The 25830-nt window shown below is 42.1% G+C and overlaps 6 protein-coding genes across 8 annotated transcripts, besides 1 other annotated feature; 2 read left to right on the forward strand and 4 right to left on the reverse strand.

The window, feature by feature from the left end:
- Window positions 1-23: part of a mobile genetic element that runs on past the window's edge.
- Window positions 24-259: 236 nt separating this feature from the next.
- l(3)72Dr (lethal (3) 72Dr) lies at window positions 260-1999 on the forward strand. Its single transcript, NM_168656.2, has 2 exons — window positions 260-473; window positions 1076-1999. The coding sequence occupies exons 1-2, from the start codon at window positions 295-297 to the stop codon at window positions 1932-1934; spliced, it is 1038 nt and encodes a 345-aa protein (NP_730120.1). The 5' UTR covers window positions 260-294; the 3' UTR covers window positions 1935-1999.
- Window positions 2000-12096: 10097 nt separating this feature from the next.
- Window positions 12097-14892, reverse strand: CG13055 (uncharacterized protein). 2 transcript variants are annotated; one of them, NM_001275003.1, is made up of 1 exon: window positions 12097-14892. In NM_001275003.1, exon 1 carries the CDS (start codon window positions 14584-14586, stop codon window positions 13657-13659), a length of 930 nt encoding a protein of 309 aa, NP_001261932.1. In that variant the 5' UTR covers window positions 14587-14892; the 3' UTR covers window positions 12097-13656. The 2 variants fall into 2 exon arrangements, with proteins under 2 accessions (NP_001261932.1, NP_648851.1); NM_140594.2 differs by having other exon boundaries at window positions 13514-14892.
- Window positions 14893-18388: 3496 nt separating this feature from the next.
- On the reverse strand, window positions 18389-19728 carry CG13054 (uncharacterized protein). The gene has a single exon (NM_140595.3). It carries the CDS (start codon window positions 19570-19572, stop codon window positions 18628-18630), a length of 945 nt encoding a protein of 314 aa, NP_648852.1. The 5' UTR covers window positions 19573-19728; the 3' UTR covers window positions 18389-18627.
- Window positions 19729-21573: 1845 nt separating this feature from the next.
- On the reverse strand, window positions 21574-22259 carry CG13053 (uncharacterized protein). Of its 2 annotated transcripts, none has more exons than NM_001275004.1 (2): window positions 21946-22259; window positions 21574-21879 (listed from the first exon to the last, which is right to left on the reverse strand). In NM_001275004.1, exons 1-2 carry the CDS (start codon window positions 21961-21963, stop codon window positions 21622-21624), a joined length of 276 nt encoding a protein of 91 aa, NP_001261933.1. In that variant the 5' UTR covers window positions 21964-22259; the 3' UTR covers window positions 21574-21621. The 2 variants fall into 2 exon arrangements, with proteins under 2 accessions (NP_001261933.1, NP_652421.1); NM_144164.2 differs by having other exon boundaries at window positions 21946-21997.
- A 1462-nt stretch (window positions 22260-23721) lies between these two features.
- On the reverse strand, window positions 23722-24142 carry CG34247 (uncharacterized protein). Its single transcript, NM_001104147.2, has 2 exons — window positions 24105-24142; window positions 23722-24036 (listed from the first exon to the last, which is right to left on the reverse strand). Exons 1-2 carry the CDS (start codon window positions 24111-24113, stop codon window positions 23794-23796), a joined length of 252 nt encoding a protein of 83 aa, NP_001097617.1. The 5' UTR covers window positions 24114-24142; the 3' UTR covers window positions 23722-23793.
- A 1134-nt stretch (window positions 24143-25276) lies between these two features.
- Window positions 25277-25784, forward strand: CG13071 (uncharacterized protein). The gene is made up of 2 exons (NM_001202188.2): window positions 25277-25385; window positions 25460-25784. Exons 1-2 carry the CDS (start codon window positions 25374-25376, stop codon window positions 25655-25657), a joined length of 210 nt encoding a protein of 69 aa, NP_001189117.1. The 5' UTR covers window positions 25277-25373; the 3' UTR covers window positions 25658-25784.
- The last annotated feature ends 46 nt before the right edge of the window (window positions 25785-25830 follow it).

The following is a 25830-nucleotide window of genomic DNA, read 5'->3' on the forward strand; positions in this document are numbered from 1 at the left end:
TTTTTAGGAAACGTAATCATAATATCATAATTCATATATTTATAATTATAGATTTATAATTCATATAAATCATTTACATTACTTAGCCACTATAGCTTGGCTCATGATAAATTTTATCTTACTTATAATTCCAACGACAATGGTTGCAAAAGTACAATATATTGGCTAGGTTATTGTTTTTCTCTCGCCGACTCGAATGCGAGACTCATTTCTATCTGCTCGTGCCCGAATAAATAGGAATGTATGGCATTTATATCTGGCCACTAGCTCGTAGTCTGAAATCCGAAGAAGACGATGGCGGAAAGCGCTTATACCGATGCGCCGTACCTCAACCGCGTACCGACAGTTGGTGTGATGTGCATCGATATCGCCACGCAACTGCAGCAGAACTTTAGTGGTGCATATCACAGCTATTTGGCTGCATCCTATGTCAAATTTTTGGAGGCATCCGGTGCGCATGTGGTTCCCATTTGGTAAGTTATAAATTTTCAATCATTTTGCAACACTTTGACTTTTATTTTACCAATTTTTACATTGCTAGGAAATAATATGACAAATATAAAAGGGGACAGAATCAATTCGTAATCTTTTTGTATGGTTTAATGTGTATAACCATATTTTCATTAGCCGCAAGCATTCCAAGCATTTAGATCGAAAGTCACGTACCAACAAATAGGGCAAAAGCGATTCGTATGATTGGGGTGTCTCAAATCTGCAAAAGCATCATGTGCATCGATTTCGCCAAGTCACTGGGCCACACTTTATCTGCCCGCTGCCAATTTGAAGCACTTGGATGCCATTGGGGCATTGGGTGTGCCCATCTGGTTACCAATAAACAAATTGTATAAACAAACGATGCACGAGAATTAATTACCTCATCTGGCAGTTTGCCAAAATAAGTTTTGCAGAATGCAGTGCGATTAACGCATGAGCGGGGAGAGGTGTTCATATTTAAGGCAAATTTATTGTAGTCGGCAAACGAAAGTGCTTTCGATTTCATTTGAAAACGCGGGGGCATTTAAATATCATAAACACATACGTTGAATAGTGAAATTTTTTAATTATTTATTTTTAGGATCGGCCGAGAACGAGCTTACTATGCGTTGATGATGAGCCAGTTAAATGGCATTCTTCTGCCAGGTGGAGCCGTGTTCATCGACGAGGCTGATAGGCAAGCCAATCCGGATGTGACCAGCGATTGCGTCCGGAGTGCCGAGCTCATCTACCAATTGGCTATGGAGCGTAATATGCGGGCGAAGAAGTTGGATGATCGTGGCGCATACTTTCCCGTTTGGGGAACTTGTCTTGGCTTCCAGTTGATCCTTATTCACGCTGCCGAAGCACCGAATGTTCGAATCGCCTGTCAGCCCATGAGGGAGGCGATGCCAGTTACTCTGACCGATGACTATCAACAATCACAACTGCTTGGAAGTCTGCCGAAATCGGTTGCCGATGAGATGGAGAAGCACCCATTTGCCTGCCATCAGCATCGGTATTGCATCACTAAAGAGAGTTTGGAATCCTATGGTCTAGCTAAGGATTGGCATCCCCTGGCCACTCAGAAGGACACTTCAGGACTGGAATTCATCACGATTGTCGAGCACAGGCGTTTTCCCATCTTTGGATGTCAGTTTCATCCTGAGCGCGCTGCATTTGAGCAGCTTTTCAACTCACCGGACAAATGTTACATGGCGCATTCTCGCATGGGTATCGATTTGTCCCAAATCTTTGGCAGTCGGTTTGTTGACTTCTGCCGCCGCAACAACAATCAGTTCGAAAGTGACAAATTAAAAACCAGACATCTCATTTGGAACTGGCAGCCCGTTTTCTCTGGCAAGTTCAAGGGCTCCAACTGGCAGCAGTGCTATCTATTTGAGAAGAACGTGGACTATTCGGAAGAGCCGGATGATTCTGAGGAGCTTCGCTCATCTTAAGTATTGTGATACACAAGAATTCATGTAATTATTAAGCTAATTAATAAATTAGACTAAAACTAGCCAGAAAAATATATCATCGCATTACGTTACTCTTGCTTTAAAGAGCCAACTTATTTTGTTAGGCGAACTTTTATGTTAGGGCTTTAATTGTTTGGTTAACTTTTTAACTTGGCTCTTTCTTAATTTGAAAGCAAAATTGCTGGTTGACTTAAGCCAAATACTTTCCTACTTATTTTTCCCGCTGATACTTTTACCATTTTTCACTTCCTTTGCTCCACTCGCAGAGTAGTTGTGAGTACTTTTCCACATTTGTCTCATGCAAATTTCACGCTGTACTTTTCCGTTCAATTTTGGCTCACGCTTTTCTTTTTCGTGTTTTTCTCGGATGTTCGATGGTGGAAAGCTATTCCCATTCTCCCCGAGGCAAACGGAATATTTCTGCTCATTTTTATGGGTCCTGGGAAAGGGTATGCATATTTTTGAGTGATGTGGGAATAGAACAGCAATGGATGCTTAAAAGTAATTATTTTAAATGTTAGTATTGTCAATATAGTTCACTCACTACAGAATAGCTACATATAGTAATACTAACTTTACTTTAAATATTTTTATTTATATAAATCACTTTGTTTTTATTGCATCGTTTTCGAGTAGGGTATCCAGCCAAATTGGTAAAAATGTTGCCTATTCATGGGGTTTGTTTTCCGGCAAGCCCATTTACGTGCTGCTACTTTAAAAATTTCCACTCAGGGGGCTTGTCAAAAGGTTGGCTGCTCATAATTAGCGCATGACAGGACGAAATGTTTGTTTGTCGTCCGTATGGTTATTTTCAAAATGCCTCAGCATATTCCATTAGGCGGACATTGGCGGGTTATTTAATGTTTTCTTTCCCGCCAGGGTTAAAGTTCAGCCTGAGAGGTGTGAAGACGAGTTATTACCGCCGATGGGGGGTGGCTTGTTATGGCACATGTTTTTGTCTGATTCCCATTATTGTCTGCGGCTTCTTGGTCCTGGGTGGCACTCTTATTGTTATGTCCTGGTATCTCTATGTCTGGGTCTCCGGCTTTTCCGCACTGTCTGGCTTCCATTTTCCCCGTTTTTTGTTCCCTTAGATTATTCTGAACCCTCTATTGTGATTAGTTTTTGCTTCGATCTCAAATCACATGCTAATGAGTCTAGGTAAATGTCTGGTCTTTTCATCACTTCATAATCACTTCTATTAAAGGTGCACTACGAGTATGTACTTTCATTTTTCATTTCGTTGATTCTGTGTGTGGAAAATTTGGTGTGTATGTGTATTGATTAACTTCAAGCAGTATTTTCATGTTATTTTCACTTTTTTTTTTACTTTTCAAATCAATATGAAAGTAATGAATAATTTCTCCATCCTTTAAACATTCCCATACAAATCCTCAAATTCTTTTTTTTATTTACTACAATTTATTAATATATTTGCCAGCCATTCTTTTGTTGCTACTTGTATGAACTTTACATGCGTTATTTTGCGATTCTGGGTGGAAAAAAAAATTGTCAGCATAAATGCCGCATTAAATGCCCTTGTGCCCATTTTATAGACTCACTCATATAGATGAGTGTATTCACACTTGCAGAGAGACACATTCACACTTGGCGGGGGGTGAAGAAAATGGGGTTCAGAATGGGGTTAGGGAAAATGGCGAGGGAGCGTGGAAAATTGGGGTAGGCCGGGGCAAAGTCTAAAAGTAAAAGTAGGCATATTCTCTGTTTTCTCAACTAAAAATTAATCTGCCTTTGCACAAAGACACAAGCACACAGCAAATGCAGATTCCATTTGCCCTCCCTTTTTATTCGCCACCTTTCGCATTGTGTGAGTGCACGTGTGTGAGTGTTTGTGCGGCTTTCACAATGACGTCATAGGTATAGGGCCGGCCTTTTGCCATTTTATAACCTACTTGCCGTCCGTTGAACCGGCCTTCTCACTCTCTCCCTCGCTCTCGGTCACCTCTCCCTGTCTCTCATGGCTACTTTCGCCAGCCTCTCACCTACTTTCTACCACATCCTTCCGAAATTCACGCACACCGACAACCTTCTCTCTTACTAGCTACTTTCTCTCCGCAGAGAGCGCAACTGCAGGCTGCAGCTCGGCGTTTTGGGCCAATGAACTCGGGCTGCAAGGACATTGCAGTTGCCGTCGAGTGACATTACGAAAAGCAAGAACATCAGCAGGCGGGCAGGACAACAGCCAGTACAACTACAGCGACCGCTTGGTTGGAAATTCAGCAGAAGCCAAAGGTCCTTTGGACACCAGTCCTCCCCCACCACTCCCCCATCGCAGCAGCTGTGTGGTAAGCCCCCTCCAGACGAACAATTTACGCTGATTTGGCATTTAAACTGCAGTTGAAGGATACACACCCAGCTTTTGCAAATGCCGTCGAGAGTGTTTGTGTGCATGTGGATGTGAGTGTGTGGGTGAGTGTAAGGGTGTACGTGTGTGTGTGAGGGTGCGTAATATTTGCGTGTTGGGCGAGTCTGACTCTGATAATCCTTTCAACTGACCCGACAAATGGGCGTGACTTAGGAGCTGCCTCACTGAAACTGGCCTTGTTAGGATATCAACTGGATATTAAACTTTATATTGCATTATTTATTCAATCTCATGCATTTAGTATAACTAAAAAATATTAAAATTAGAGCGAAAAATACATTCTAATGTTTGAATAATTAATTTGAAGCTTGATTATGACATTAGACTCCTCTACAAAATATGGTTTCAAACGTTAAACAGAATTTTATTTGTTAAAAAACTATGTATCTTTTTATATTATATATTCGTTAAAATTAATATTATAAATCACTTATCACTCATAACTCATTTTTTATAAAGCTCGAGTTATAAGAATCTTCTTACTATGAAAATTCTAAAAAAAAGGAACATTTTTATAAACACAAAATTGTAGTTATTTTATGACCGTTTTTTCTTCCGTTTTCATTTTGAAATTTTTTTCATAACACTCAAATGAGTCCATTCTCTCCACCGCCGTTCGGCTATTAATTGTCTGCGCCCCAAAACCTTCGACAATTAAAATTGCCATTTTCATTCGCCCATTTGTCAAATCGTGTTTTTGTTGCCCTCTGACTTCCAACTGGCCCATAAACATTTGTCGTTCACTTTGGCCCGTTTTCGTTGCCTACATTCGAGCGTTTTGGCCAAATGGGGCGCGTGTGGTGCGGTAAGCCTCTTAAATGCTAAAGGCTCAGATGCCATATCGGTCTATTGGGTGCTGCTGATTTTGGCATTTTATTTTTACATTGCTCTGGCAATTATGGACTGTCGTTTGGCTAAATTTAACCTGAGAGGCAGGGCGTGACATTCAGCAAGCCACCAAATCGGCTCTATATATATATATCAATATATATCTGTGTGTGTGTGTGTGTGCCCCGCTTGTGACGTCATCCGCGCTCTTGCAATGCTCGAAGGCCAATCGACAGCGGGGCAGCAACACAAAAGCTTCATTATTTGCAAACACACGAGTATTTGGGTTAGGCCCGCGCCCATGTGCTTCATCCCTTGAAAGGATTAGACCAAGGATGCGGATACGGGTGCTTATCCTCGTCACTCATCTCGTTGAGGTGTCTCTAAGAATTTTAGTGGGTCAAGTGTCCTTAAGGACTGTTTCGGATTGTTTCGAGCTCTGACCTCTGAGGCTGAAGCAATCGCAGGACATCGAAAAGAATCCTTGCCCTGCGTGGCACAATGCAAATTGTTGCAATTGTCTTTCCAGGCGGCGTCGAGCATTGGGCGTTGAGCGCGTCTCAAGGTCGGTGCATTCAAATTAGCTGCAGTTTATTTATGTCCCGGCATCCGAGCATCCGTTTTAGCCCGCTTTCCATCCAAGGCACAACACGCCAGAGTGACGCCTTTGGTTTCGCCTGCTCTTTGGTTTATTAATAAGTGCGAAGCGGGCTCTGACTGCTCAGCTGAACATGAATGCTTCGAGGGCGTAGCGGGGCGTGGCTTGCATATAAATAACCAAAAACAAAAAAAAAAAAAAATGGGGAAAAAAAGACAGCATCATCCGCGGAAGGAAACTGTACCAAATGCAGTTCACTCGCCGGTGGCCTTATTCACAGCCGATTCAATTAAGTGGCAAGAAGATGGAGGAGGCCACGTCCGAATAAGCCTGATCATCACATCTGCACTGGAAACAATCGATTCGAGGTTAAATCTAGACTTAAGGATGCAAGGAATATACCTTTAAATACAATTCATTTGAGAATTTCAAAACAATATTTTTGCTTTAGTAATAGAACAATACAAAACAAAACAGTTTAAAGGCATACACTTTTTATTAGAAAATAAATTATAATGCACAAATTTTTATCTTAATAGTTCTTTTATAATATTCTATATTTTTGTGGATTTCCATGTTATCAAAGGTATATTCCAGTTTTATTTTGGTGTATGACGCTTATAAGTTCCGGCGATGGAAAAGGGGTTTTCCGAATAAGTGTGGATGTGGCGGCGGAAAAACCGCAACCGACAAACGTCAACGACTCTAAGGACAACAACGACGGCGACGAGCTGTTAGCCCCTGACCCAGTTTAAAACCAGAGAGATAGACTGCGAGCAAAAGAGAAGGGTAAACCGATAGAGAGAGATAGCGGGAGAGAGAGAGAAAGAGATGGAGACACTGCCGACGTCACTAGTTGGAGAACCTTCGTTAGGTGCACGGATGACGATGCTTAGCGCAGATGCCCTTGCCATTTGCCTTATCGCAGCGGTAACAGCGAAGATACTCCTCCAGAGCCACCACACCCCACCCAGTCTACTTCCATCTAAAGAGCACCCAGCCGCCAGAACACTGGCACACACCCTTTAAAATCCGGACCGCACCATGCAAATGTCTACTTGCCGCGTTCCGCTTTCCGCTCCACTGGTCGTATACGCAATAAACTGATTATTACTGAGCTTTAAATTCAATTTGCAAAGAAGAACGCGTGGAATGCATAAAATGCCACTCCGATGGCAAACGGAAAATGGAAGCTGCTGGCCAAAGAGATTCAGCCGAGATATGAAGCCACTTGCTTGAGGAATCGATTGATTTTTTATGACTCTGCCATGCGTCATTTTCTGCCCAGGATTCATATGCGGCACTCGACTCGCCGATGCAGTTGTCCTTGCACTTTCCCTAATTAAAGGGTCTTGCGTCAGTTCTGATGAAATTGCAATAATTCTGATTAAAAGGGCACACTGATATTCTTGAAAATCGACAGGTTATCATTATGGCAATATCGCCTTATCTTCATATTCAGTTAATTAGTAAAGTTTCAGGAAATGGCACTCTCATTGTGGCAAGTTACTAAATTCATAAGATACACTATTTTTCGATAACTAAAAATGAATAATGTCTATCTGCAATTTCGGCAATAACATTTCTTCTTTAATGCTTAGAGGCAATTACATTCGATTCATTCATAAGTTTTTTGAAGCTTACATTTCGAGTGTCCTTGCGGCACCCATCGATGCCAGAATCATCCCATCCCGTCCAGACGCTGGCTATATTTCCCGTGGACCTTGGCTCAATAAAAGTCGAACTATAGGAGCACACTGCTAACCCAGTGAACCAGAGTGGAAAAACAAAAATCGAATTAAATGCCAGGCGACGTGTGGAGCAATGAGGCGCACAAAGTTACCAATTTGTGCGTGCGGTTTCCCGAGGGCATCCCGATTCCCAGAATAAAAGTAGGTCGAGGACAGGATGCGTGATCCAGTGGGTGCGGCACTTGGACGGCTTCTTCTGGCAATTATGAATGAAATCCTTTCAGGAGCGAAATCCGTTCCACCGGCAGTCGCCCAAGGTCGCTCCAAAGCTTGGTCTCTCTCCTCCTCTCCTCGCAACATATTGCTCTCTGGAGCCACTCAAGGATTCCTGGCCCGGCTGAAACGAGCTCAGCTCGGTTCAGCTCCCGTTGCGGTAAACGTCATCGTCATCGGACGACCTCCACGGCAGGCATTAACCTTCGACCGGCGATGATGGTGATGATGGTAATGGCGGCGGCGACGTCGACAACTGCATCATCCGATTTGTGAATGAATGCAGGGCCAAAGATCCCAGGTGTACGGCTCCAATCAATTACATAATCTCCACCTAGTTAAAACAAACATAGGTTTAAGCAAAGACACTAGACACTATTCTAGTGTCTTTGGTTTAAGTGACTGATCTATAAAGTTAGGTAATAATTTTCAATAACTTTTACCTATTTATTTGTATTAAATTACTATTTTTTATTACAGGCTTATTTTATTCTCGACTTTGTTTAGTTTTTGTCAGTAAAATTTAATTAAATATATTAAATCAGCAGCAGACTCATGACCTATTTTAGTGCTTATGTGGCAACTAATTATAACAAGACCACAACTCTGTACACATTCGAATCCTTTAGGCCTTTTCTCGTCCTGACAAATGGCACGTGCATTGGCCCAGTTAGCTGTGCGGTATATTACCTTCCTTTTGGCTGCTCGACTGCGCTTAGAATAAATGCTTTGTTTATTTTATTTTCGCTCTATTTCGGATTCCATCCGACAAATGGACGGTCCAGGCACGTAGTTTGTTCGTAGCTCGTTATTCCCGAGAACTGACTGCAGATGTCAGCTTATGCATTCGTTTTGGGTCACTTCTTATAAATAATTAAAGTCCCCCTGGGACTAGGCCTAAAGAGCCCGAGTACATGGCTAATTGCTTGGAGGGAGTTGTAATTTATGTGCTTGTGCAGATAATATGGTACTTCAAAGAGGTCCGAAATTAAAATGTAAGAGTGCCCGAAAAAGATGTGCATAATTAATGCAATGGTTTCATTTGCTCTGATAAAACTAACATTAAATTCACCTAAAATATTATTTTTTATGCTAATTGGTCTCACGAGAGGCTGTGATCAATTAAATATTGTGACTTAATAAAAACAATTAGGCAAATCTCTGTTTGCTATCTCGATTCGGGTATCCTGTGTCTGAAATTTTACACACCCATCAATCAGCAGAAAATCAGCTCAATTTCCGAAGCCTTTTTTTCGGGGTCTACTTGTCAGTTGTCTCTGTGAAATGTAGACATTTTGTTAGCATATTAAGTTCAATTACCGACACACAGGCTGCATATCTAATGAGCATCGGATACAGATTCATCTCGAGTGGCACTTGGCCCAATATTGCACAGCGATTGCCATTCTCCCACTTGATTGTTCTCACGTAGACCGATATTTGGGTCAAAGTGCGAATTAGCATAAGTGGTGCCTGCCGCATATAAAGTTGGCAGTAGCCAGCGATTTAATTCGAACCAAAAATAGCAGCTCGTGTTGCTCAAGGACCGAAGGACTCTTGAAAATTTCATTAAATTTTCTCCCCACTGGTCTTACATGAAAAATGAAATTACAGGACGAGTGCCATTAAGAAGCGGCAGAAACAACAAAGATAACAAGCAGGAAACATGAGCAATAAAAATACACAATATGAAACGAGAATAAGCGTAAAAAATATGGAGTTGGTGTGGGGAAAGGTCATGCTGATGTTGATGATGAGATGGCAAAGGTAAACAAGATACAAGTAAATATTGACATGGCAAGCGGCAGTCATATAAGCAAAAATGAAAAAATGATGCAGAGCCCCCGCTCCTTGCTCCCGCCTAACTTCTTGGCCAAAAAGTGAAGGACGCCACTAAAAGACAGTCGAGAAGTTGACAAAGTAGGCCGCAAGTTCAGATTGTTCTTCGAGTTGCCGCGTTTGAGTTTTTCCCACAATTTTCTCTCATCCTCATGTGTGTGGCGAATACCAAAAAGAAGATTAATTATTTTGCTACTGTTTGCTCGCAGCGGTCTGCATGTGTGTATCCTGTAAGTAGACCTAATAAAATTTCCATTACTAAACATTAAACATATGTAAACAAAAGGGAAGACATGGAAAGTTTTTAATTTATATGAAAATATTTTTAAGCATGGAAACCCATAAATACACTAAAATTCATTGCTTAAGAACAATCAACGTTCTTATCAGATTCAAAATATTATTATAAGCAGGCTATAAACATGAAATCTTTTTTACAAACGCTTGTAGTTTACTTAAAATAAATACTTTTAAAAAGTTCTAAAAAATCTCGGTGGTTTTAAAATACTTTTAGGGTACTCTTCTCACTCAATCAATTCAATTTGGTGGACTGGCAACAAGTTGACCGCATCCTTGATCCCCTCCGCCGTCTTAACTTTTCAGCACGGCGCGTGCAGCAAATTAACACGCCCTGACTCATAAAGAGTCCCCATCCCGAGGAACAAAACGGTGGAAATGTGGGGAAAGCTGGGGGCATGAATTTCCCGTGAGAAGTTAATGCCGCGTAACCTGTTAAAAGCAAGCCCGTATTCGATTCCCTTCTTGATATCCTTGGCATACCTTGAGGAGCCCATAAAGGGAGCAACTCGAGACTTCACCGCTAAAACGAATGTAAAAATTATTCCCGTTTATTATTAATAAGCTGAAAGCAGAACTTTCGCTGTCCCACACATACGCGTACATGAAGATGAAACTTAAACCCAAATATTGGGGTGGATTCACGGTCGAGTCCCGTTTAGAAATAGCAAAGAAAACTCTAAAAATATTCCCCCAAGACAGGCACTTAATTAAATGCTTAAAAATAGCTATTCTCATGGTCGGAAGAGACAGCTGCTGGAGAATGGGATATTAAAGTCGGTGGTGCGTCGTAGGATCCGGGTGGGAGGAAACTAGACCTGAATAGTGTCAAAATGATTACGTGACTGCGGCTGGCTGCTGGAGATGCTGGAAATGCTCACTTTATTGTTACGAGCATTTGCAATTTCAACTGGCGAATTGAAATGGGAAATGCCGAGCAAGGAGCAGCCAACGGGTCGTATGAGCAACAATCACAGCTGTAAAAATCACACATACGCCCCATAGTCCCCCACAATTGGTTGCGTATCTTTTTATCTCACTTTAATGCCCCCACATTTGTCGACTGTCAACGAGAATTAGGTCAAAGGATATTTTTAGCCATCCGGCTAGTGAGCATGCCAATTTCTGATGTGGCTTGCTCTGGGCTGAGAAAATATTTAGATTCTGCCATTTTTCATCAACTTTTCGGTCACGTCACGACCACGGAGGCCTAAGTGATTGAGCGTGTGAGTGCGGTGTTGGCCACCCAGAGATTTGTTGTCGAGCCTCAACAAATCAGCAGGAACATGGAGTGCGTGACTGCGGCAGCCATTTAGTGGCAGGAACTTCGATGGGCCATTTAATCGACGTGGGCATGGGAGAAAAACAAAGGCAGTTGCCGCCACTTTATGGTTAATGTTTCTGCTAATTTCATTAATTTGATTTCCCAAATAGATGGATTTTTATGATGATTGTTCGTTTTCAATTCCCCAACGGGAATTCGCCATTAATTCGAATTCTGTCGCTCAGCCACAAATCAATCAATGCAAAATTCAAACCCATTCCGAAACCAAACCGATTCCCGATTCGATCCGATGTCAAATCAAACTGTCAGTGCAATGCGGTTGGGGCCCTGGTTATTCGATATTTATTGTCTGCCAGTTCAGTTGGAATCGTATTAATCAAATGCCTTCAGACATCCTCAGACTCATTATAAATTCAGCATGAATCCCCATCAAGATATCTACACAGCGTCTTGACAACCGAAAACGAGTGGTAACGGAGCAACAGAGAGATATCTTGATGGCAATTCAATCGTTGACCTACTTTCTCGGACACAACATATTATTATTCAATGGCGACGGGTTGAGTTGGCGATAGGTTCGATGCTATTGCCATTATAGGAGATTCACCCGAGCGTTAGGACAATCTCCTTCGCGTCAGACTGTCCTAATTGCAGCTTCCACATAATTATCATAATGTGTATGTGCCATTGATTTGTAGCTATTTTTGGTCAACTTTTTTATGGAAAAACTTTTCGAATCGTGTCATCCAGCAGGAGATAAAGTAAACAGTATATGGGGGTGTAAGTTTAGTTGCTCCAGAAACGATAATTATAATGGTTAAATGGTTTAGTTGATATGGAATGATGGCCCACTTGAAGTACTCGGATGAAATTGGATTCATATTAAGGGAGTTTCCTCCCCCCCCTAGGTGTAAACACCCTAATAGAAACACTGCGATTTTGGTGTAAATTATTTCACTTTTATTGAACTCTGTTTGCATTTGGGCTATCGGCCTTTCAGATGATTACAATTCATTGCTGCTTGTTGGCTGCTTAGGTAAATAGTTATTTATAAGTAGATGCTGCTGTATATAATGTGTATATTAATGTTGATATTGTTCTGTATAATTCTTCAACTTTATTGCTTTGGCTTGCGATTCAATGCGTTTGCATTCATATACATATATATATATATATATATATATATATAGTTAGGCCTTGGTTTGCGTTATTTAATATTTTTCTCTATAAACTGTAAATGTGTATAACTGCTAAAGTAATGTATATGTTGAATACTCTTAAGTCAGTTTCGCGGCTGGTTTTGACTTGCTATATATCATCTACATCTGAACTCTACTTACTGGAGTGCTGGGTTTATTATATCTCTGGAGTGTGTTAATTATTGTTGGCAAATTAGTACTTTTATCTGAATAAAAACTCTTAATTTAAATAATTTAAGTTTCCTAGGAGAGTTTACTTTGGCTGATTCAGTTAGGATTGCGAAACATAGATAAATGCCTGACAAATTTTGATCCCATTTAACATTTAAAAAGGAAATTTTTGTTTAAACTTATCATATATACTTCTTAAGTGATTTCTCCTGGAACAAATGTTTATTATGCGAATCTCTGTTTGCTTTGACTTTTTGATAAAGGCACGAATTGTATAAGAATTTATACAAAAAGGAAATCTATTGTGACTTTTCCAATCGATTCAATCAAACTTCTTAACTTCATCTCAATTTTGTTTTGCGTTTACAGTCTTTGGTATGAAATGATCTTGATCTAGCATCAAAGCGCTGAAAAATGTGTGTATATTCGCTCTATATCTGACAAATTCTACGCATCTACGATTCAATTCATATTTATTAGGTGCAAAAGTTATTCAAATTGTTATAAAACTTTATCATGTAAGTTTGTAAGATCTTTACCAATTCTGATGATGTTTTACTAAATCGAATAAGTTGTGATGGACTCGGAGAGGAAGATTTTTGTGGGAGGGCTTGGGAAAGGGTTACGATTGTTGTATCACAGATTTTGAAATGAATTTCAGGGATCGCGGGAGTAGGGAACATTCAGTGGAAGATGGTGTCTATGTATTATATCAATAATGTTTTAACCACCTGAAATTACAAATGATTGCTTTTTCTTTAAGGGTTTGCTGACTTACCTAAGGGATTTGATGGGTCTTAAAACATTCAAATTATTTTATAAATGTTTTGAATTTTAGTTGAATTAAAACTAATAAAGTACTAAGCTATGTAACGATCGTGGTTTTGTGCAGCTCTTAAAATTTTAATTGATATTAAATGTATCATGAAATAAAATCGAATAATTTTTTTAAAATGAAAAATGTTAGCGCTAAATGTATTGCTTAACATTTATATTTAAACAAAAAAATAAAAACGAATGGCTTAAAAGGAAATCGAAAGTACTTTTTATGATTGTTTGACTAGCTGATTTCTTTCAGTGCCTTATTATCCTGCATATACTGTTCTAGATGATTTACCCTTGATCATGAGATCCTTAACGCCTGGCGTACTGACAGCACACAGAGCTGCGCGGCACTCGCTGCGTTGGCAGGCCGGACATGCCTTTGAGATATGTGTAGGAGACGGGCTGCCGCAGGATCCTTTGTGGCGGCGGCTTCACCTTGTTGTTCTTAGACGCCGAACCGCAGCACGATGATGATGACCTGCCGGTTGGTTGCTTTTGTTGCTGCTGTTGCTGCCTGTGCAGCTCGACATTCGATGCGGATTTGAGAGCCGACTTCAAAGGCAATGCAGCTGCTGGCTGTGCGCCGGCTGGGGGAAGGGGTGGCGGAGGTGAGGGACCGCTGCAGGACAGCGAACGCGAGGTTAGCGAAAGGCTCTCGAAGGCGCGACGCAGCGAGGATGTGGAGCGACGATGGAGACGCGAGAAACTGGCTCGGCTAATCGGCTTCCGTTTCGATTGCTGCGCCTGCTGGTGCTGCATTTGCTCCTGCTGCTCCTCGATGTCCAGCGTGCTGCTCGTTTCGCTGGAGGCGCACGACATGGACATCAGCTCCAGACGCGACTGGTGTGCGTTGAGGCCACGCCCCGAGGAGCACGAGTCGGTCGATGAACTGTGCGCGTCCTCCTCCTGGAGAGTGACCCCGGCTACTCCACCTCCACAGCCGCCTCCGCCGCTCCTCGATGTTGCAACGCTGGCTGCGTCATCCGAGTGAACTAGGTCATCCTGCGACCTCAGGCCGAAGCGGCGGCTCAGCTGCCGAAAAAAGCCCAGATTGCGTTCGTAGCGCGGTGTTGGCGAAACGCTTAGACTGCCGCCCGGCGATGGAGTGCCACCGGTGTTGTTGTAGCCCACATCCAGTTTGTTGTTGTTGTTGTTCAGGCTGCCGTTACTGGCAGTCCTGTGCTGTTGTTGCAGTTCCTGCTGCTGCTCATCAGCGAAGCAGACATGAGGTGTACCCATATTTTCTGCTGGCACAAAATCCTAGCTCATCCAACGGCCACGGTGGCGTATGAGTAATTTCCTTATTATCGTGCGTGTGCTTAATTTCCTTATTCAGTTATTTTCCAACTTCTTTTGTTTGTCTGCTGTGCGTATGCGTAATTTCGGTATTGCGTATGAGTTATTTCCTTGTTTTTGGGATACAGCAAATGGCTGCACTTCCGCTTCCGGTGCAAACAATCTCCGAATCCTTTGTTATCCCTACCGGTGTCTTTGTCCACTGTTTACCTTTGCCTTTTTCCAGCGAGAGCGAGAGAGAACCGACTGGGCACGTTGTCCTGCCGCTTGTGAGTCGGCAAATCGTAAGCCGCTGCCTTTTATAGCCTCGCCCGGCACTCTGCACAGAGTCCTTAGAGAGAGAGAGCGACAGTGCTGAGAGGAAGAGCGAAAGTGCGGCAGAGAGATAACAATATTTCTGCAAGGACCCCCCCCCAGCAAACCCTTCTTCTTGCCGCATCCTTTGTCCCTGCATTGTTGCCTAATAATAAAACGGGAAGCGAGTTTTGTTTACCGCCGTTGGTTTGTTTGGTTTCGTGTTTGCTCTGCCCCAGGATCCTGCGACGCTGGCCGCCAGGTGGAGTCATTGCACGCGGTCGAGGCGCATTCCAGTCATTTCTAGATGGTCAAATACCGGGTATCATAGGGTGGTATAATGCCAAACCAAAGGGGAAATCCGGTTTAGGAAGCCGAAAATCGAGAGTTTTTGTAATTTTTTTTTAAGTAAGGGGGTGTTTTATTTCCTTCTGGATTGCTTTTACTTGTTGTATAGCAAGACATTTCCGTCGGAACTAGGAGAGTAAAATACTAGGGCTTAGGCTTGTGAGATTATTATCAAGCTCTGACTAAGCCTGCATTTTTAAAATAATTTTTTTCATCTTTCATTCATCTAAAAATTTGAACCTTATAACAAAATTTCAGAGTTTACTTCATATTCAATGAGATTGAATAAACCGAATTCATAAAAATCAACAACCAGTTAAAAAAAAGAAAATAATTTTTGAAAAGCTTGCCTCAAAACCTTTGATTTCTTGCATCGTCTGTAGTTTCATTTATAAAATTCATATTTTAATCGAGTATGAGGCATCTTTAAGTCGAGACAAAACTTTCGGCAATTCCGGTCAGCGATTCTTACTTCTTTAATTGTTTTATTTTCTCTCCCCACAGGGCCATCAATTATTAATCAGCTAGACGTTTTCATTTCACTTTGTTCCGTTTGACTTTCCTGGTTGATTCAATTGGCCATTGTCGAAAATAGCTGGAAGGGCTCGTTGATGCTTACTTCTGAGAGACCAGTGTCTGATTTGCCTAAAAATATCCTTGGAGACTACACTTCTCAAGGACTCTAAGAGCTGCTCCTTAAGAAGCCAAGACGCTCTTGGGCAAAGTAAAATTTTATCAAAATTTCACCTCACTTAAGTTGGGGGTCGAAAATAGATTCGGCCTGGTTGGTCCTTTGTGTTGTTGGTTTTTATTTAATTGCGCCCAAAATTGATTTTAATGCGCTATAAATAAAGCCAAAAGCATTTTAAGACAGGCTAAGACGACGACGGCCTAATGAAGTCCTTTGTTTTGACTTTTTGATAATAAAATGGGAGGGAACGAACGTTCAAATGATGGGGGAGGGTGGCAAGTGCTAGGAATCAGGAGGTGTCGACAGCGACAGGATTTTCCCATACCCCGATAGAAAATCCATGAACATCTAATTAGAGGCGCAATTGTTGACACCAACTGACGTCAGAGCGTCCAGCGATTTTGTTTTGGCCAAAATGACACAACTCGGAATCCAATTTGGCCAGTGGGATACGATGGTTCGGTGGCTGGAAATCCATTGTCGCCGACTTGTTAAGCGCTTGTCGCTCCCATTTAACAACGCATTAACTCATTTCGACTTAATCAAGTTAGTCAACAGATTAGTGAATAAGCCTAGCAGTTTGTCCTGCTGGTGACTGACCCCGATTTATATATTTTAGAAGATTATAATATTTTGATTAGATTACCGTGAAGGAAAGTGTAATTGGTTTTAATTCGAATTTATAAATTATTTATTAAAATATTAAATATATGGAAATGTTTATAGTATATCCCACTGATTCGGCAGTTGGTACTGATCAAGAAGTAGTAGTTTATGTTAGCTTTATTAAATCAAATATTTATTTATACGGGTATCATCTTTTTAAAGCTTGAAAACTGCATATAATGTGGGAATAAAACAGAATTAATATAAGTTAAATAAGTTGAGCAGAATTTCATTTGTTTGCAAAATGCAAAATAAATATTGCAGATTTCCTGGAACTAAAGAAAGTAATGTGTAGCTCTTGCAGTTTTTCATGGAATAAAAACACCAACTGTATGTTGAATTCCAGGAAGATATTTTATAAGAAGCAGTTTTCTCACGAATGAATAACAAACCATTTGGGCATCTTAAAATTCATTTCCGAACTGCGTCATAAAACTATCCAAAAGACGGAGCAATTTGTCTCCCTTTGTTGGCAGAAATTCGGGTTAAAGGCTTTTGTTTGTTTGCAGATAAATCATGCATTTTAATTTGATTTTTTAGGACAAACTGTGCCAAGGATATCTAACCCTTTGGACCTGCGGCTTGTTTACTATGGGCTTGCTATCATAAGAAAGGGTTCACAGAGACAATGACCTCGAAATGATTACTTCAGGGGGTGGACAGGGGCAGGGGCATGGGTATGGGTATGAACATGGACCATGGCCGATGTCCTCGACTTGAAGAGCCTTAATAATTGAGGTGTCATCAAATTTTAAACGCTTTCGTTTGTCACGCCCGCCAAGTGCAGCGGTGTCGATTAACGTCACACGGACATGATATGCGCCAGTCAAAACTATAAGGTCGAGTCCTTCGGCGACTTGATTTTGAGGACTTTGCCTACATCATCGCGGCGGCAGCACAGGCTCTCTGTTCCCAGGGAACAGTGCTCCGCGGACTGAAACCCAAACAAAAGGAGGCCATGTGCAGGACGAGCTCTCTGCCGCTCTCTGCGGCTCTCTGGCATGATGTGCTCTCTCAATCGGCACGAGCTTTTGCCTACGTTAACGGTGTCCTTAAGCTTTCGCCAAAACCGTTACGAATCGAAGTTCCTTGGCCAACGCAGTTCGGTTCATTCGCTTTGTTCTCCCTTCACCTTGAATGCAATTAAAATGACGTTTCTTTTTATGTTGTGTTGTATATTTTATTTTATTGACAGCTAGACTTAATTGTTAGGTTAGGTTAGGATCTAAAAATATATAGGCTCTAAACATTTTGCTAAGTTTTCATTATCATCTACCGTACCATATACATTTCATCATGATATCTCCGTATTATTTATAATAATTGGTTTTGTTTTACAAAAAGTTTCGATTTATTGGAATGTGAATTATTGTAAAATGTTCCTCTATTAGTGTGATCTTAAAGAATTTGGTTTCCGTTCTTTTTTTCCGTTGTATAAATTCGTAAAGTTTTGTTTTGGTTTTAATAGTTGTTGAAATTAGTGCAAAATATACTTTAAACTAGTTCAAAAGTGCAAAAATCGTTTGTTCATTAAATAAAACTATTAATTTAAACTAAGGTGTTCCGAAAATGTAATTTCTAGAGCTATTCTCGAAAGATATGTGAGGGGCTTCTAAATAACATTTGGTTTTCCATTAAGCTAAATTGAATTTATATTCGTTTGTAAACTGAAAGTCCCTAAATTATCCGAAGACAATTAGATCGTCTTAGGAGTATATCGTAGCACATAGATAGTTTTTTTTTTTTGATTTTCTGGGCTTGTCTTTAGGTACACTTATTGGGTTTGCGAACTCAGCTTGGACACATTTATAAAATATGCTGCTTTTTGTCCTATGCCCCTATCTTCCCACTACTCTCTCCCTCTACTCAAATCTCTGGATTTCAGGCACTACTCGTACATCACTAGAAAATTCCTAAGTATATTGTTCAAGACCCCCAACCAGCTTGCAGCTTTCCATCCATTTTATGGTGTCCCAGGACATGTTTTAGTACATGTGCTGTAGGGTATACGGATAGCAGACCGCATAGCTGGGCACTCGGGAATACAGTCCCGACATGCCCTTCATGTAGACGTACTGGACTGGCGGTCGCAGGATGCTCTGCTGCTTCTTATCCTCCTTCTTGGAGGCGGGAGCACGGGAGAATTTGGAGCTGGAGCTGCTGCTGCTGCTGTTGTTCGAGTTGTTCGGCGACAGGGATTTCTTGGGCTGACGCAGTGGAGTGCTGCTGCAGGACAACGAGCGCATCGATGCATTTCCCGTCGGACTGGAGAAGTGATGCAGGATGCGGCTCACCGAGGAGGAGATGGAAATTCGGCTGAGATGCAGTCCCGATGACTTGGCGGAAGCGGCTGATGCGGATCGAGGCTTGCTGTTCTCGTTCTCGTTCTCGTCGTGGCGCAGCTCCACCTCGTCCTCCGCCTCGTTGCTGCTACCCTCCTCGCTGGTGTCTTCCTCGAAGTGCAGCTGCGGATGCAGTTGCTCCATGGCACTGCCGGGTCTGTAGACAGCCTCCACATAGATGTGTCCCTGCTGATCGTAGTAATCCAGACCGGGCGAGTATCTGGAGCAGGCCGATCCGCTCGAGGTCCGGGATGTGTGCTCCAGGTCCAGGGAGGAACCATTGATAGGGCACTCGTGGCTGCCACGCTCGTAGCTCAAGCTGAAGGAATCCGTTGAGCTGCTCCTAATATCATCCTGGCTGCTGTAGACCGTGTCGTTCTGCTGGTTCTGGTGGTGGAAGTGCCTGCCCAGGTGCCTGCTGAGCAATTGCAGCAAACTCCTGGAGCGGGAAAGCTTCTTGGGCCCATTCCTTGGGTGACGATGAAACTTCTCCTTCTGCTGCTGCTTGCCGAGATCCATGGAGGAACTGGCCGCCGAACTGCCGCTGGAGCTCGACTTAGAGCCATTATTGGGTGACAGAGTATCCATGGCGTAAGTTTGAATTTTATCTCAATTTTTCAGAATATTAGTTCACTTAGTTCACTCTTTTTGCACTGGCACAGTAATTCAGTTCGTGTTCTGGCTTTCAGTTTAGTTTGCTTTCCAAGGGAACTTGTTTCAGGATAACGCGAACCGTTGATGTCTAGACGAAGACTACCAGTGGCAGGCGTTTGGCACCCGCTTTTATACAGCTCCTCAATGCCGCGGCAGCTTCGCATCCTAACCTTCGCCCCCACGAGGACACATCCCGTGGCTCGGCTCTAGCTTCGTGGTGCCGATGTGCGTTCGCCTGCCATACTGACACACACCCGTCGGAAATCAGTGCCCTGTTTGCCGTCGAGAAGGACACTACATTACACTACACCACTCGAGGGTTCCTTCTCGAAGCGCAACGAGGCGAGGCGAATACCTGTTGCTTGCCGTGGGGTTTTCCACTCAACGTGACTGCTGATGCTTCCCCTTTTAACCGGGCCAACAAAGCCAGCTAACAACACTTTGGGCGTCGCTGGTTGCACTTTTGAGTTTTTAGCATTGTTGTGCGTGATTGGGAACGTGATCCGTGCACGTCATTCATCCGTGCGACGAGGTTCCGGATGGACACTTCCAGAAATTTGTAAGGAACTGGGAAAAGCAGGTGCAAATAACAATTTGGGATGCCAAAATTATTTTTGGAGGCAGTGGACCTTTGTACAAAATTAGCTGCCAATGAAATGGAAAATAACCCATTTGGCTTAAAATTGGGTTTAAATGTAGACAATTATTCTACGTTCTTTTTCATCAATTGTTGTAAACTTATGAAGTGAAAGACTCAGTAGAATATAAAAGTTAGCATATATTAAAATATATATATTCATGTATATATATCTCTAAATAATGGCAAGCAAAATGAAATCAAGCTAAATTCAATGACTATTATTTTATTACTAGTCATAGTTATTAACTTTAGATACCTTATGAATAGATTATAAAATGCAAAATAAGATTTAATATTTGTTTTGATAACAAGAGGTACGCAATGTTATTACACTATATTTTTAAACAGCAAACTGTATATCTTTAGCCATACAACTCTCCTACCAAATAAATATGTTAAATGAAATGATATAAAATGGTTTACTTCCCCATTTTGTGCAGTGTGGCACGCAACACCTTTATATGAACAAGCAAGGCGCACACACTTTAATAGTTCCTCAGGCCAGGAAATGGCTAAAACTGCCACATGCTCAACGTGCAGGTGCCGCACCTGAAACTTTAACCCATGTGTTTGCAAATCACGAGTCGTAAAGAAAGCGAAAGGATGGGGCGAAAGCCAGAGAGTGATTCCCTTAATCCCCGATGGGTTCTGCAATTATGTGCTCCTCCCAACCCAACAGGTTGCATCTGCCGGAGACTCAAGCTGCGCCTGCACGTTTTGCAAACGCATTTCGGTTATGCAGGGCCCCCTGAAGATACAACATCTATAAATAATTGATACACCGCCGAGGACATTAGCATAATCAGCGTATCGAAAATGTCGAATCTTAAAATACTCTGCATTCAAAGTGAGGAAATGTCGTCCTAATAATGTTGACATTAGCACAAAAGCTGTCAATAAACTACTCATTGTCATTTCTTAGTACTTAATTAAATTTATAAAGTTTAAAAGGTATTAAATGGACATTTTAAAACTAAGCTTGTTCAGTTGGTAGATTTAGCATTTAACTTGAGTTCTTTCCTCACTGCATGACATTTGATACCATAAATTAAGACACCCACCTAAAAATTTACTTCTGTCAGAACGAATCAAAGGGTTTTGTGACAGGAAATCGAAAATCCATAAATTCAGTCAGTGGGTCACCAGAGCCCCCGGGGATATGGCACGTACTCAAAGTCCACCGCCCACTATATATATCCTTATGCTCAATATATACATATATATAAATCAACCTGACCTGGGCAAAAAAATAAGGCTTAGCAGTGCGTGCCGAGGAAAATAGTGAAAAGACTTTTGTGTGATTTGCGCATCTATTTGCTGTGGCTTTTGGCTTTTATACGGAATCAGAGCAGGAACGACGATAGCGACAGGGCGCCGATTCCGAGATCGAGGGCACCATAGCGATTGGCATACGGATAGGGGTAGCCGTACGGACCCGGGCTGTTGTGGTAGTTGTTGTAGTAGCCACCAGCCGGGTACCGTCCTCCGTAGTAGTAGGATTCTGGCTGGGGGCCCAGGTAAGGCTGCTGGTAGCTGACACCGAAGGAGACCAGCGGCTTGGCCTTGATGCAGGTGGTGGCCACCACCAGGAGCACTGCTAACTGCAACGGTAGAAGGTGGAGAAGTTAAGTGGAGCTGATACTTGGCCAATGGAATTGGCTGCCTACCCAGAGATAATTGCGCATTTTCTGTTCAAACTGCAAACTACGCCGTCCAGTGCCGTTCTCGCTTTGAGCTCCTCCTTGCACTCCCAAAGACCTTTTATATCCAAGGTTTGGCTCCCGGGATCCAAAGCCTGTTTTTACATTGGGTAAACAACTTGACGGGGGTCCACTTCCCACAGCCCGTTCTAAATTCTGGTCACCCTTTTGCCAGCTGCACGCCGAAAAACGAGTCAAGCTTAAGGAAACTTGTGACAAGTAAATTAAACGTTGATAAACTATTTTAAACTCCTTATTATAATGAAACTAACAAAACCATGAAAAAATATGTAATTCAATTTTAAAATATTTTGACTAGACATATATCTCACTGCTTAATATATTTACCAGAACTATATATTGTTCAATCGTGTTTAAGTGTACTCATTTTGCCCAGCAATGTGAGATTGTTGTTCGCATAGATTTGCCTGCCTAGTCAAGCCTGCGATTTCTTTAGCCATTAATTGGACACTGTAACAACCTTGAACTTCCCCATGGACCGAATCAGATGCCAATGCAGATGGTGCTGATGGCGGAGCTCCTGCTCCTTTGGCAGCAACAGGTTTTCCACCGAGATTATGGGCTCTAGTAAACTGATACGGATGCCACCGTCCCGAGCCATTCCATCCAATCAGATGTATCTGCTGGTCGGAGGAGTAACTTCTAATTAGCTTTGCATAATTAACGCGAACTCAATCTGGTTTCGTAATCATCAATCATGGCTCTTGATGGCCGGCTATGTACCCTATAATTTTTAACGGACGTTGATTTATTCGCGATAAATGTATTCGAGGAATTTAACGTAAGAGTTTTTCTTAACAAAAACCCAATAAATAACTAAATATTTGTATATCTTTATTAAGCTTTTTATCAATATTCTGTTTTTTATTTATATTTATTTTTATATTATTACTTTATTAAAATATTAATGGAGTTTTTAAAATTATTTAAGGTAACTAAGCTCTGTATTATTATTATTATTATTAAGGTAAAGGATAAATTAATATTAAACAATTTAGAAATTATTAAGAATCTAGTCGAGTGATATTTGATGAGAAGTCTTAAAAGTCTTAGTCGGCTGATGCAATCATTCATATCAATGATCCATTTTATCACTTCTCTAATGGTGTTATGCAAATTAAACTAATTGTTATTTATTTATATAGGGTAACCAAGGAGATTATGCTATTTTCCAAGGACATCGAGGTGTTAATAAACCCGATTAAGAGTTCATTATTAACAATGCTAAGTATCAATGGCCATAGAGCAATCTACGCATTTGCGTATGTTCCATGGGTGGATGCCATGTGACGGCCTCGGGTCACGTTCCGGAGCGATTCCTTTCGGGATCGACGAGCCACTCGCCAAAGGGCAAAAATCGGGGGAACAGCCTGTGTGAGTCACATTGCACCTTGCGGTGGACTCTACGGCTTCTTTTTGCCACGGTGACGTTCGACGTGCGACATGAGTCTTGATTTGTTGCCACTTTTGGGATTTTATTAAATTTAGACAGGCCTCCGAGAAGCATAGGTGAACAACTGTGTGTAAGGACGGGCATTTGGGCGGGGTCATTCGATATAGCCATTGTTGTTTGGGGCTTTATAACTGAACAACAATTGGAGGCCGAGTTCAACAGACAGCGGGTGTGCTAGGTCATTTGGTTTTGGGGGAAGTAGGAAAGTTGTTTTCACAGACACCTCAACACAATGGGGGCTTATCATCTAGAGTTAAAACACCTTCGATGAGGAGCGTTCGAACTTTATTCAAATTTCACTTGCTTACAATTCACGCAAAGGTTTGTTGCTCCCCGCCCATCTAGTAGATGTACTCATAGGTCAGGGGCTTGTAGTCGCTGCGATATTGCTGCTGGAAGGAGTTCGGGGTCTCCACGCTGTGGTAAAGATGCGATTCGGCGGCTGCCGGGGCAATCAAACGGGAATAGGCCAAGGGCAGGACAGCCGAGGACCTGGCAAAGGTACTGGGGTAGTACCCATAGCTGGGGGTATAGTAATACACCTCGTGCCCCAAAGCCAGAGCAAGCAAACAGGCAAAGATCAGCTGTTAGATCAATTAAATTGGTTAAATATATATATGCAAAGTTATATAGAAGAGTTTTCCGATCTCACCAGCTTCATTTTCGCTCGTTGCAGTTCCTTGAAGATCACCTATCCAACTGAATAGCCATTCCACGCTACTCCAGGCTTTTATAGCTGCTCCCAATCGCATTCAGACCTTCACTTTGGCTGGTGGCCAAGGTCAAAGGCATTTGCCCAGCAAGCGGCAAATGAAAGAAGCCCTTAACTCACTTTGAATGGGCCAGTTGCAATTGCAATTGCCAGCGGAACTCGTTCCCTGCCACTCAGAATCCAGATGTGAATCGGATGGTCGTGAGTCCGCTGACAAGCCAGTGAAACCACAAATGCCTCTTGGGTTCTAGAACGGCAGAGAAGTCCTCCTTCCAACTTGCTACAAAGATTTGCCTTTCCCCGTAAAATGCATGATAATTAGGATAGAATGTGCTAGAAAACAAATACACACATTTTATAATTGACTTGTTGCATTCGGATCGATTTCTATGTTATATATTCGTAATTATTGATTTGTGTGCTATTCTAGCAATTAATTTTAGAAACCTTAACCTATAAACTCATCCTAATTTTATTTTTATTTATCCTCAATCAATTAGGGACATCCCCTTTTAGTGTGTAAGTACGTTCTATTTTCGCTGAGGCTCAAATGTAGGCATCTCTTTGACGTCTGTTTACTTCCATCGATTTGGATTGCGTCTTGCTCTTGGCCCCAAAATAAACAATTAAGTGCGTCCTGGATTGAGACGCACTTCCGGTGTTTTCCCGCCTTCCATCGGGAGGCTTTCAAGGTCAGTGGTGGGTTGCGGGTGGTGTCGAGAAATGGCCATGTTTCCTTTTGTCTTCGTAGCAATGAAAACAAACTCCCACGCCGAAATCAATTAAGTAAGTATATTGTTCGAACTGTGTTATTCGGCTAAATATTTGTTGATTTGTTATTTGCCTAAAAAATTGCGCAGTTTCCGCAAATTTATTTTTTTCGTTGATCTTTTGCGGTGCGTATTTCATGGCATCACCATTGCATTAGTGATGCAATTTTCGGTGGGTGGGCAACTGCAGCCAGTCACTCACCTAAGCTCAGGGAAACCTGAGCATTCCGCGTCCGCTAAGATTTCAAAGAGACTCTTGGGTTTTGAATATCTGACCAAGGTCGCGCGATTGCTGGGGCTTCTTGGCTTTGGCGGCTGGGTTATAAAAACCAGGCATCACATTCAACCAGCCATCAAACCATCTTTTGGCAGCTTCTCAACGAGTTCCACTTTGAGTTTTGCGTTCCAGAAGTTCTTCAGCAATCAAAACCGCTTCAAAATGTTCAAGCTGGTAAGGATATCCTGTCCTGTCCTGTCCTCCGAATGAAAAAAGTTAATTAAGTGAGCAACTCTTCCCGCCTCCAGTTCGTATTCCTCGCCTTCTGTCTGGCTTTGAGCTATGCCGCTCCTGGTTACCTGCACTCCTCGCCCATCCTGACCAGCTCGTACCACAGTCTGCCCTCGGTGCGCGTGATCCAGCCCATTTGGACCACCTCGCACAGCGTTGTGCATCCCATCAGCTACGGAGGATACGGTCATGGCCGTGGATATGGCTGGATCTAGGAGGAGCCATCTCACAAATAGGCGTCCTCAAGACTCGGCCGCCAGAGCACCTGTCGCCCGAAGCTCAACTCAAGTTCACACGGAGTTTAGCCATCTCTTTGACGGACATGCCTCAAATAAAGTTCTGAAATTGGTCTGAAATTTATGTGTCATAATAATTTTTTTTGAGAAGG

This window comes from Drosophila melanogaster, chromosome 3L, assembly GCF_000001215.4.
Source record: "Drosophila melanogaster chromosome 3L".
NCBI lineage: Eukaryota > Metazoa > Arthropoda > Insecta > Diptera > Drosophilidae > Drosophila > Drosophila melanogaster.